The 13,154-nt window shown below is 46.4% G+C and overlaps 2 protein-coding genes across 6 annotated transcripts in view; both read right to left on the bottom strand.

Moving 5' to 3' along the window:
- The window catches only part of LOC116947039 (transient receptor potential cation channel subfamily V member 6-like), a 43,516-nt gene extending 42,292 nt beyond the window's left edge, over nt 1-1,224 (bottom strand). For both annotated transcript variants that reach the window (XM_032962415.2, XM_032962416.2), the window contains exon 1: nt 256-1,224. The gene's annotated coding sequence lies outside the window, so the exon portion shown is untranslated. The remainder of the gene's footprint in view (nt 1-255) is intronic.
- A 7,949-nt stretch (nt 1,225-9,173) lies between these two features.
- LOC116947036 (transient receptor potential cation channel subfamily V member 5-like) overlaps nt 9,174-13,154 on the bottom strand; it is a 77,594-nt gene continuing 73,613 nt past the window's right edge. For all 4 annotated transcript variants that reach the window (XM_076070353.1, XM_076070351.1, XM_076070352.1 and 1 more), the window contains one exon: nt 9,174-12,321. In XM_076070353.1, coding sequence (XP_075926468.1) covers nt 12,111-12,321 — 211 coding nt within the window. In that variant the 3' untranslated portion in view covers nt 9,174-12,110. The remainder of the gene's footprint in view (nt 12,322-13,154) is intronic.

Raw genomic sequence — 13,154 nt, 5'->3', positions numbered from 1 at the left:
TTTTGATGTTATGCACCAAGGCCGTGGAATGCTCTTTCCATCCACATCAGAAACTATAACTCCGTCAATTGTTTGAAATACATAAATAAACATGAAATACATAAATAAACATGAAATACATAAATAAACATGAAATACATAAATAAACATGAAATACATAAATAAACATGTTTTTTATTCCATGGATTTGTTTGTGATTGATTAGATTTCATATATATCGTGAAAATGTGACCAGTTTTTAGCGCAGTAGCTTACCTGCTGTGGCCCTCTGCGATGAAAAGACGGCGATGCGGGGTTGACGGCAGCCTCGCCCTGGCCGTTCTCCTGGATCTCCTTGCAGCTCGGGGCAGTGGTGGTGTGGCGGCGGTGGTGGTGCGCGCGGTGTTACGACTGCAGCTGGCTGTTTGTGACGGCGGGCGCCGGTTTTGTCCACCCGCGTGATGCGGTTTGTGGATGAAGACAACAAGATCAGGTGTTTCCATAAACACTGAGCAGATGTGAACCATCAACAGTGCCGACCACCACGGGGATCTCCAGTTGACGAGACTTATATACAGCACCTTCATTTGACCATACTTCACGCTGGGCAGCATGGTTCAGCCCCGCAGCCGCCTATGGCAATGTGGTATGCACGATGGGCGCCCATCAAAGCAGCACTGTCCAGGCTAAGGGTCGCCAATTGTCCACTGCATACCAACCCGGAATTTGTTTCTGAGTGAGCACCGGGTTCTATTATCAACGCCGTGCCATTTACTGCTATAAAATGCGACACAACACCGCAACCAGATCTCAGTACAAATCCATCCCTGCCACACGAACACCCAGATGCCAATTCCCCGATTTTTCCGGAACAAACCCGGCAGTAGCAACGCGCATGTAGGCTCCAACTATCTTAGCTTAGCTTCTAACGTCTGGTGAAATTGGGCACATTGGTCATAGGCCAGGCGACGATGATGACGACAACAGGGCAACACCATCATAATCGTTCCACATCGTCATCAACCGTGGTCTATCCACTGCTGGATGAAGGCGTCCCCATGTGATCACACGCCCCGTAACGCTATGATGCCAGAATAAATTTTTCTCGTGCACAGACTCCACTCCTTCTCGTCAGGGAAGCAACCCACACTCATCTCAATGTTGTCTAAAGAAAAACAAATCCCTCGCATGCTCTGGTTAGGGGCCGTCCATAAATGACGTCACGCGATTTTGGCCGATTTTTGATCCCCCCTCGTCACACGGTGTCACAAAAAGTCAGACCCCCCTCAAATATGACGTCACAAAGCTCTGCCCCCCCCCCCAAACCATATTTCCATTTTGAAACTAAAACAGGCTTCAAATCACGTTAAACTATTGTCATTGTAGTGCGTATTTAATGTGGCGCTGCACTCTGATGTTGTAGGAGAAAACATGTATTAAACAGGAGTCGTTGGAAAGCTGAAATTTTGCATAAAATTTACTTGAAAATATTCAACGTCTAACTAAAACTGCAGATGTTCAGAATATTATATTGTAATTCTCTTATAATTATAAAATATTAAAAGTAATAATAACTATTAATAAAATACTTGAAACAATTATAACAATCACATATTCATTCCACAGAATGAAAAGCCCTGGTAGAATAATTAAAATCAAAATGTTGAAAAACAAGAATTCAAAAAATGTTTATAATGTATGCTTCTCCATTCTCCCATGGAGAAGCAAAATGCTCCTTCATGGAATAAATAAAAGGTGACCTTAGTAAATTTAAATAATAAAATAGTTAATAATGAAAATTAATCAAAATTGGTGTTGTTATAACAATTCTACTGTTTATATTTAATTAAAGTTGCGCATTTTGATGTGACAACACATTTCTCAAACCCCCCTCCCCCCTCGTCACACATCGTCACAAATGTCTGACCCTCCTCCCCCTCCCTAGGTGTGTGACGTCATTTACGGATGGCCCCTTAAAGCTGACACAAGCACATCCGCAAGACTGGGAAACTGCAAAGAGCCCACACTTCTAAACATAAAATAAATAAAAGTCTAGTAATTAATTTGTATAGTATCGTTCATGTAAATTGCATCTCACAATAGCTGGGGTACACAATTAGAGCTGGAAGGCTGCCAGGCGATGAGCCGGAGCTAACAATTGCTCTGCAGTTCTCTTTACTTAAGATGTTTTCAGCTAATTAGCGAATGGCTATACATGTGGGAGGAAACCGGAACACCTGGAAAAAACCCACGCATACGAGGGTGCAACACTCTATCCCCGTACAGAAGTGACAGATGATATCAGTTCACACTTTGCTGTACTGCATTCTGCTGGCAATCCAGGGTATGGCATCTCAATGCCCGTGGGAAGGAAATACATTTTGTGATTTGTGAGGCGGCCACGGTGGCAGGATGTTAACTACCTCGCCTGGTATAGAGGAAGTCGTGGGTTCGATCCGGACCCTGACGCCTGTTGTATATTTGGAGTTTGCATCTTATCCCCTAAGTTTTTTCCCTCCACATTTAAAATCAACATGCGCTTAGAGTATTTGGCTGCTATAAATTTCCACACGATGATAAGCCACGTCGTTGAGCTATCATCTGTGGCCAGGTCGTTTTTGAAAAATAGCTGTATTGCTCAGTGGGCCTTACCTGTTAAAATAAAAATTCTTCAATAATTAAATAGTTTTTAATTTGTCCGATCCACCAACCGTCGCCTCCACGGTGCTGGATTACAGGCCACGTGCAAAGCTACCACCGCAGGCGTGCTCGACCGTGGGAGAACTTGGGTTGCCAGATCCAAAACGTAAGAGACAACATCTGCTGACGTGCATGTTGGGGTTCTGCTGCATCTCTTGTGGTGGTTAAGTGTTCCCACATTAAGGGGGCGAGCTGCCTCCGCCGGGAAGGGGCAACACTGACGCTGGCACGGGCAGTCCCAGCAGGCTCTGCAGTGTGGGGTTGTAGAGATGCGATTCGTGCTTTTATTAGCAACATTTAATGAACCCAGCCACACGATTTAATGTTGGCCGATTGAAATGTAACACGAAACAAGCGCACCTACTATCCACACAATGGAACAGCCGGCTGTGCTGCTACACATCTCTCAGAATTCCGGCTGCACAGTCGTTTCAGAAGCTGCGCACCCAAACACATCACGGCAAAACTAACTGCCCTGAGACCCATTGACACCCTCTCATTCGGGAACTTTCGTCGTGCACACATTGTGGAAAGCAGTGGCTAAATCCGACATCTGCAAATAATATTTCCTTGTCTCTATACGCAATGGGTGGGCACAGCGGTGACGCTTGCGCCTCGGAGCGAGAAGGACCTGGGTTCGTATTCCCAACTCGGGCGCCTACCTGTGCGTAGTAAGTCTTTGCCCTGTTCTGCGTGGATCCTCGAGTTCCACGGCTAATGCCAAGCATGCAAATGTAGCTGGCATCGACCAAATGTCCCAATTTTTGATGATTACCTGCAGATTAATCACACAGCAACATCGCCCTCGACCGCGAAAACTTGGCTGGACCCTCCTGAAACAGTCTCAAGACTCGGCGAGGTTTTCTGCGGTAAATAAACATACCGTATTCGTAAAAAAAAAATTGTATTCGCATTCCCCAGAATTCGGAACGATTGAAATGCCAACGTAAGAGCCCATTAGCCGCATATATGTTATCTGATTTTTAGGGTTTGTATTAGTTCCCTCAACTTCCCATCTTCTTTCCCTTTCTCCCCCCTTTCCTCTCTTCCCTTGGTCTTCCTATGTTGGTTATACCCCCACCCCCTCTCCCCATTTTTTAGGTCCCCACTTAGGTTGGGGTAGCGGGGCCCCATCACTCCCCTCCTTGCCTCTCCCTTTCGTGTGTTTCCCGTAGCGCCGGGACAGCAGGTTGTAGATTTTCTCTACCCTATCGTTGTAACCTCTCGACGTGTTGCATTGAGGCTCGTGTTTTGGTTGTCATAAAACATTTTTAAATACAAAAATCGCATTCCCCTACCCGAAAAGTATGGGGTGTATACTATACGTGTTGTTTTAGCATAACTCTGCATACGATTTCTACACTCGTCTTTTGATTCTGTCTCTGGGCTTGGGCAGGAAGGACGCTTTGTGCCAAATCACGATTCCGTTCTTTCTCGCTTCTGGCCCCCTTAAAACTGAAACAAGCTGCCCCTACACGTCAAGCAATAATCCTCACGGTCTATTTATCGTTCTTCCCTTAAAACACACTCACTGATTTCCCTGGCTTACCCAAACTTCCTCACCCCCCTTCCCCATCGATAACTCTATCCCTCTTGCCAATCTCCCCACCCATTCATCATCCTCACTCATTATTAACTGCTCATTGTCACTTTCATCTTAGTTCGCTTTACTCATGCACTACCGTCCTCAACTCATCTCATCACACTTCTGCTGTACAAATAGTTAATTATTTTCTCAGCGCCTTAGTCAAGGCGCATTGTGAATTAAGATGATGTCAGATGGACGACGACGATGATGGACTTGAAGCCAAAAGAGGGCGTACGTCCCAAGAAGTAGACCAACAGAGAGATGCAACAATTGAGATCATCCCATGTAAACTAAATCTATTTTGTTTATTTTACCAGGAAAGGCTCACTGAGCTGCATAGCTATTTTTCAGAAGCGACCTGACCACAATTGCGAGCTCAGTGAAGTGGCTTATTGCATAGAAATTTATCGCAGCCAAATACTCTATACGCATGTTGACTCTAAATGTGGAGGAAAAAACCGGAGGACCCGGAGAAAAATCCACGCGACCACGGGTAGAACATGCAAACTCTAAATATACAGCATGCATCAGGGTCGGGATCGGACACACGACCTCCTGCATACCAGGCGAGGTAGTTAACATCTTCTAGCCTCCGTGGCGCACTACGTGCAAGAGTGAGGTGGATTACAAGAATGAGGGCCTGGGGGGAGCTTCATTTGACACGGTGATGATGATGGTGATGTAATTAATGACCAAGTACCCAATAGCATTGTGATGTCGCTTGTATTAATGAAGCAGAACAATATCAATCCAGCCAATGCCCTGGGTAAGCTAAAAGTAATTTTAGTATATTTTACTCTCGTCCCATGATAGATAAAAAAAACTAAACTCACGGGCTATTTGCACACGTACTTTTTTTGCTAGCATGCATCACAACGGAATTGTAGTGAGTCCGACTAAGTCGCAGACGTTATCTTAGGAGCAACACTATTTCCACAACGGTACGTAACATAACACAATCTACACTCGGGTCTTGAATGGTCATCTAACGACGCTACGGCAGAACTAGACGCGGTTCGCTATCCCGGTCCGGACCACGAGCTGGGTTCCGGACCCCGTGGCTAGAGGCTTCTCCCCGACGTGGATCTTCGTAACACCAGCACACGAAGAACTTCGAGCTCCTCACGGGGCCCTCGTTATATGCCCCCGGGCTGGGGCTGGCTCTGCCCTTCGCCCCACCCACCTCCTTCTCGAAGGTTCCCAAGAGCTCTTTTGGACCACGTGACCGCCCCGCGGCCCCTGTCCAGCGGTGCCCCCCCCCTCCAGTATCATCCGGTCACGTGTTAGCAGGTCAACCAGAGTATCATGCCCCAAGCTAACCCTGGCTGGCTGACGCTCCCTCTCGCTCCCTCACCGGGAGCCCGCATCGCACACTACTCGCGGTGCCTCCGTGCTAACCAGCGCTCACCCAGCCCCGCCAGGGCTGGTACTACATCCCCTAACCCGGGCTGCCCATAATGACGACACATAACCTGCCGTAGCTTCGTAAGCCCTGGCACCATACAGTGACAAGCACAATCAGTACAGATTTAACAATACAAAGGCGTGCGGCATTACACTTATGGGAAGCTCTCTCTCAGGCTCATCCGACCGTCTGCTCAAGAGATGAGTGGCCATTGGGTCATTTAATTATTTTGAGCTGGTGGTCAGGATAAGCCTGGGAACTTGTGTACATCTCCTATAACCTACAGGACATCTTGGAAAATGGAGCTTTATAGCTCATTCTATTCCTCCAGTATAAATAAATATTCCGATTCTAATTCAATGCCACACACCATGCTAATCTCTTACATTAACATAGCCACCTCCGCGTCTTCCGTCGTGGACGTCGTCCTCCGATCCTACATTAACAGCTAAATTCTTACATTAAAATCACTAGCCCCGCCCACTCTGTTTATGACCCTTGGGCTATACCCTTTATAAACATTTAAAACATCCATAATAGAGGTTTTTGTGTTAGATCGCGTAAATATAAAAATGTGTCGTTAAACCCGCCACCACCCGACACAACCAACTAGTAAGGTTTGTCACGTAAACAGAACATGCCAATTCGTCACGAATACAGCACACCGGTGTGTTGGAGACCCAAGCCACAATATTTACAAACTGAGTACGACGTTTCGCCAGTAATTACAACTAGCTTCATCAGGCGACAGCCAGATTCGTGGAGGAGTCTTACTGTTTCGTTCCTTATATAGAGGCGTATATGTGGTGACCACGCTTCTGCGCTCTTGCACAATGTTGGGGGGGGGGGGAGTATTACTGAGGCAACGTATATTATGCATGTGCATTATGCGAGCCCTTTGAACTTGTCCTTCCTGTCTATTGTGTTTATTAAAATAGACCTACCCACGGTAATCCCTATTGAAGTACGCGGCCCTTTGTAGGCATGCATTTAAATAATGTATTATTTGATTATTTGCTTCCACGCAGCACTAAGGCGGTAGCTATCCGAACGGTTAAAGCTAGTTTGATTTCTTTCAATTTCGATAGATTATCTAATAAGTCTTGGCCAGTCGTAGCTAGTTTTGCACAAAACTTCAACATTATCAAAATCATTTGAGTGACCTTGTTGGCACCCGTGTTCTGCTACTGCTGACAGTTGCATTTGGGATAATTTAATATTTATCTGATGTTATTTTAGTCTCGTGCTGACTATTTGTCCTGTTTGCCCAACATAACATTTACCACACGTGCAGTTAATCCTGTACACACCTTCTGTTGATAGCTTCAACAGAAGGTACCAGATATTAGAGTCTGTATTTTACGTACTAACCCAAAAACCTCTGTTATGGATGATATTGGTCGCGAAAGCCTACGTGTTAAATTGCCCTTTAAAACAGTCTGCCTCAGCAGTTTTACTCTTTTCTCCTCCTGATGACGATCGAAACGTGTTAGTTTTTTATTATTTTCTTTCAACCTATCTACGTGACTTCACCGAAAGACCAATGGAATATTAATTCCTGCCGTCACGAAAGCTTCAAGTCAAGATTTAAACACCTTTTTGTGTTGTTAAATCTGTTTTTTTGCCCTCCACGCGTGTTTCTGTTGTGACGGGCCTTTCTCGTCATTTGAATTATTGCATCACACTACCCTCCGCTCCCTCCTGCGAGTGTTTTCAGGCGGCACGCAGTGGGGTCAGCAGGGGTCGTGGTGAGTGGCGTCTGCAGACACGGGGCTCAGTTGTCACAGGGGATGTGGTGTGCGTGCCGTGCTTGGGCCCGGGAACTCTTGGTGTCATTTCAGAAATCTAAAATCACGACCAAAATCATCTCCAATGCCGCACAACTCTTTGTGCTGTTCATTGTTTAAATCGCATTCGAATGAGAGTCGGCAGGTCACAAGACAACCCTGACACGTGCGGCTGCGGTGAGACACGGACCATGCAGCATCTCTCGGTGTGTCAGCTCCTGCAGGAGCCGTGCACGCGGACGACCTCGCCAGGGCTAGAGACTGGGCCACGGCATCATGAGCCGTGGTCTATCCACGGGGCGTCACGGTGGCGAGATGTTAACTACCTCGTCGGTATACAGGAGGGCGTGTTTCGATTTAAAGCTTTCGCGACTGCAGGGATTCATCTTCTTGGTTCTTTCGGTAAAGTCACGTAGAATGGAAATCTCAAGGTTATGTGGAATCCCTCCCCGTAGAGGCGGTTAAATTTCGATTAAAAGCTTTCCATTCTACGTGACATTACCGAAAGAACCAAGAAGATGAATCCCTGCAGTCACGAAAGCTTTAAATCGAAATTTAACCGCCTCTACGGGGAGGGATTCCACGTAACTTGAGATTTCCATTCTATGTGACTTTACCGAAAAAACCAAGAAGAGGAGGGCGTGTGTTCGCTCCTGACCCTGACGCCTGTTGTATATTTGGAGTTTGCATGTCTCTCCTCCCGTGGTCGCATGGATTTTTCCCTTGGTCCTCCGGTTTTTTCCTCAACATTTACATACGTGCGTTAAGAGTATTTGGCTGCAATACATTTCGATATGATACGCCACTTCGTTGCGCTATCATTTGTGGCCAGGTCGCTTCTGAAAAAAGAGCTACATAGCTCAGTGGGCCTTACCTGGTAAAGTAAAAATGTTTACATAGTTTTTAATTTTTACCCACTGCTGGTCACATCACCATGTGCCTAGATACCGTATAAACATACGACTGTGGTGACAGCAGCAGTGCATGCGACGATGGAGGTTTGTGCTCTGCGGTGAACAAATATTATCCGCGGCCAATCACAATCGCCTCTTGCGGGCTCGGTTCACGGACTCGACATAAAGCAGGCGCGAGTTGAATGGGGCCTGTTACGGGAGCTGGGGTTGGCGTTCAGGGCTGAGATTTGACCACGGAAATTTTTAGAGCAGCCGTGAACATGGCTGATGGTAAATGCCATCGCAGCAGCAGCAGCACGATAGTCCTCGCGTGCTGCTCGGCGAGAGCTGTAAGCAATGAAGTCGCAAAGGCTCCTTCAGGTTGCATGCCGCCTGCAAGGAGAAACGTTTCGGGGAACGCTGCCGACGGGGATTGCAGCGATAAGCCTGTGGCGACGGTCCGCCTGTCGTGCGGCAATAGGACGTCCACGCGAGTTTATCCGTACACCATGCTACTGCTGTCGCTAGATGGCTAGTGCTGTTCGAGAGTAACACCGATCAAGGCCGGCACGGCACACGAGGGGGTGGGTGGCCAACGCCACGCCCGGCTACCTGTCTACTTAGTGGCGATGTTTTACACACCTCGTTTGTGGCTGAGTCGGCCTAGGAGAAAACTGTTCAGATAATCGTCACTGTTTTGGCCGTGATCGGGAATCGAACCTAGGTTCGCTAGGTTCGTACTGCAGCACATCCACTGCTACGCTACCGCTATCACACACATACACAACCACAAAGGTAAAAAAGCTTCGTTTGGGTAAACGTTTCTTCCCAGCATGTCTATTGTTTATTGCGTAGAAACCACGTGTAACATTAATTTTCATGCATGCAAAGAGTTAACAAAAGTGGCAGTCGTAGCATTTCCAGTCGTCACGACAGCACGTGATCCAGAGCTATTGCTGATTTAATTGAGTATTTTGCTGAGTACAGTGGGGTCATTCGGTTAACGATATTGGTTCCACGAAAATCATCCTTAATTGAAATTATCGTGAATCGAGAGCACTTTCGCGATTTTCAATAATTTCCTGCTTAATTTGCAAACGAATTGTTTTCAGTAAAAAAAACACTAAGTATGTAAGAGAGCTGTTTCCATAAGCAACGCACGTAAAATATTGAAAAGCTAGCAGCCAGTTGCTCTCAAAACGCTCATAAAAGGGCAGGTCGCTGATTGGCTGAGGTCTGCTGCCTATTCCACTTAGGAAGTTCCGATGGGCCGAAACTGCAAGGAACCGCGTGACGTCGTAAACATATCGTTAATCGAAAAAGTATCGTTAATAGAAACAATGGGAGGCGGATCGATAATCAAAACATCGTTAATCAATGGCATCGTAACTCGAGGGACCACTCCGCTTGTTTCTTCCAGGAAACTCTTGCCGAGTCTCAAGGCGCTTGCATTTGCAGCGGTCCTGCCAAGGTTTCGCAGCAGGGCAGCGACGTTGTAATTACAATTGAGCCATTTGCAGGTAATATTTCAGCCTTAGAATGTTTGGCCAATACCGGTGGCAAATTGTGTGGATTTTTTTTATATATTTTTTTGCTATGGGAGGAAACTGGAGAAACCAGAGCAGGGGGAGAGACAGAAACGCCACGCTGAGAGGCTCCCGAGTTGAGACTCGAACCCAGGTATTTGTCGCTCTGAGGCGATGAGTGTTAACCACTGCGACAACCCTGCCGCCCTTGTTAATCGGTGAGAACCCAGCGCAGCAGAATACGCAATAACGAGACGATTCCCTTGAGGACCGTGCGTTGTTTTATTTTATTAGCCTTGCTGGGGTGCAGCAATCGTGGTGGTTTAGGGCACCGTGCGATAACCCCAGAAACCCGAGTCCGAATTCTGCCTCCTGCTAACATCAGTGGCGGGTTCATCTGCTGCCTGTGTGAGTTCCATGATGGACAGTAAACGTTTTGCTCAGTAAGCGCCTTAAGCGCAAGAGCAGTGAGGCTGGACGTCTGGAAAAAGAGCTTCACAGCTCATCGGATTCCTCGAGTATTAATAAATATTCTAATTCTGTTGTCTTGATGTTGCTCTCAGATTTCCTATGTGAAAAAGTATGACTTTATAATTTGCGATTTTACTTCTAATATGTTGCATTTAAATATTGCATTATTTCATTAAAACCTTAAATTACAAAAAAAGTTAGAAATAATAAGCTTATCACAACCACATATTTAAAGTGTCTGTCAACAACAAAAAATTGCAAGCATTTTTCATATAAAAGCATTACAAGTTTAACTAGGGATCTGGTTTAAAAATATTAGAACCATGCAGCGGGGAGCAGTTCACTTCACTACGAACCCAGGAAATCCAAGTTCTACTCCAGGTTACGACTGACCTCCACGGCGAGTGATAACTGATCTGGTCTTGTAACGCCCCTACCCCCACCAGTTTACCAACCCGCACTGACCGGCATGGTGAAGTATGGTCAAAAAACCCCCATGACTGACACTGCATGGGAAGTTCGGTCTTCCAGCAGTGGATTGACAAAAGGCTGTAAATTGGAATTCCTTTGGAGGCACGAAGATAAGTTTTGTGACAAAGTCAAAAGTAGTTTCACTCTTCAAGGAGCATTGGGGTGGCACTTGTCTCCATTTTTGGCCCTGAGCCACTGGTGGGAATTCCACATTCCCGTGGTTGGAGACCGGTCTATCCAGAGAACAACCACTGTAGACTTCCATCGTCTACAGTGTGATGATGGACTAAACATTTATAGAATATGCAACTTAATGCAAAATGGTAAAAAAACTTAATTAATTAACACAAAACAGGATTGCAAACAGGTGGAAAGTGAAGCGCAACCGAGAGGTAACGAGCGATACATTAGCGCCCGAGATGCAGTTTTGAAGCGAAACGTTGCCGCCTATCCCCCTGCCAAGCCAGACGTACCCCAGGGAAACTGCAGTAAATCCTCACGTTATGCGTGGCGGTGTTCATACTATCACGCGTTTCGCGATGACGTGGTTCCTCGAATCGGGAACACTTTGCGGAATGGGGAATGCACACCGTCGTTATAACAGGGAACGCTCCGGTCGTTATAACGGGGACTGGTCCCGTTGTAATGGGGAACTCTCCCATCGTTATAATGGAGGACACGCCTATTGTTATAACGGGGAATGTGCCTGTCGTTATAACGGGGAACGCTCCCGTCGTTATAATGGGGAATGCGCCCGTCGTTACACACCGTCATTATAGCTGAGAACGCACACCATTGTAATAACGGGGAACGTACACCGTCGTTATAGCGGGGAACGCACACCATGTTAATAAAGGGGAACGTACACCGTCGTTATAATGGAGAACGCACACCATCATTATAGCGCGGAATGCTCCCATTATAACGGGGAATGCCCACCGTGGTTATAACTCGGTTTCTGAGCGGTTAATGATGAACTACTTTCTTGAGCTGCGCCACTGAGCCGTGGCAATACAGTTCGCGGAGTGATACAGTAACGTGGCAGCGCACCCTTGGCTATTCCCTTCTCTCACTGCGTGTGCGTCGCAGTAGTATTTGTACATCGTATTTCGCAAAAAAAACTTTATCCGCGTATTATTAATGGGGGAAATTGTTTTGCGCTTAACGCGTTTTTCGCCTCACCACTCGCACGTTAAACGAGGACTTATGCCGGACTGCTTTTCCTGCAATGCATCCAACGGGGGGGCTGGGGGGGGGGTGCGGCTGCTGGGGACCTGCGTCCCGGCCGATCTAGTCCATGCTCCCACTGTGCTTGGCCACAGTCGGCTGGTTTTGCATTTTGTGAAGCTGGCTGAATTTGTTGGCGAAGTTCTTGTGCACGATGTTCCAGTTCTTGGTCGTCGATGACATCTTGCGCTTGGCCGGAGACTCGCCTCTCCCGCCGTCGTCGTCGTCCCGTGCGCAATTCCTCTTCGGCGACATTTCCTTCCTCTCCTCAATCCTGCAACGGAGAGATCGCCCGGCCGTGAGTCCGCACGTCGCGACATCGAGCGATCGTTCCCATTGCGCCACATATCGCAGTGGGTAATATGATGTTCAGGCCCTTAACCCATATATTGAATTCGCCAGTCAAGAAGCCACCATACCAGTTAAATGGTAAAACTGCTTTGGATCGCCCCCTCCACAAAGGAGGATCTTCAGATGACCCTAACAATTATCGGCCGATACCAATTTATCACCACCGATTAAACTATTTGAAAGATCATTAAATACCCAAATAAGTACTTAATTTCTGAAAATAAGCTGTTGCATCCCAAACAATCAGACTTCTGTAAAAAAAAACACAGCAGAACTACCGCTGTCAGACTCCCTAAACTTTGTTTTCAATAATCTAGAGAGCAAACAATACCGTGCCTGACTACTCCTGGATTTATCTAAAGCATCTGACAACATAGACCACAGCATCTTACTAAATAGACTTAGAAGCGTGCGCGATTCACCGAGCACCTCACTGCAAAAAATCAAATAACATCCACTGGTAACCTGGTGTCAAACATAATGGGAATAACTAAGGGTCTACCTCAAGGTTCCATTCTTGGACCTATCTTGTTTCTCCATATATATCAACGACTTGGGTACACAAATGGCACATTCTACTATTAACACCTTTGCGGATGATGACACCGTTTTGATGGTTGCTGCCCACTCCCCTGAAGATGTGTACAGGAAATTTCAAAGCGATTTTAATACAATTCATCAACATATCTCACTAAAGCTGGTTCTGAATGTCAATAAATTAAAAGTTATTTATTTATCTCTAGGAAAAATAAAACC

Source organism: Petromyzon marinus, chromosome 28, assembly GCF_048934315.1.
Source record: "Petromyzon marinus isolate PM22_M1 ecotype Great Lakes invasive population chromosome 28, UKy_Petmar_22M1.pri1.0, whole genome shotgun sequence".
Lineage (NCBI taxonomy): Eukaryota > Metazoa > Chordata > Hyperoartia > Petromyzontiformes > Petromyzontidae > Petromyzon > Petromyzon marinus.
This window is presented reverse-complemented; position numbering and strand designations above follow the sequence as displayed.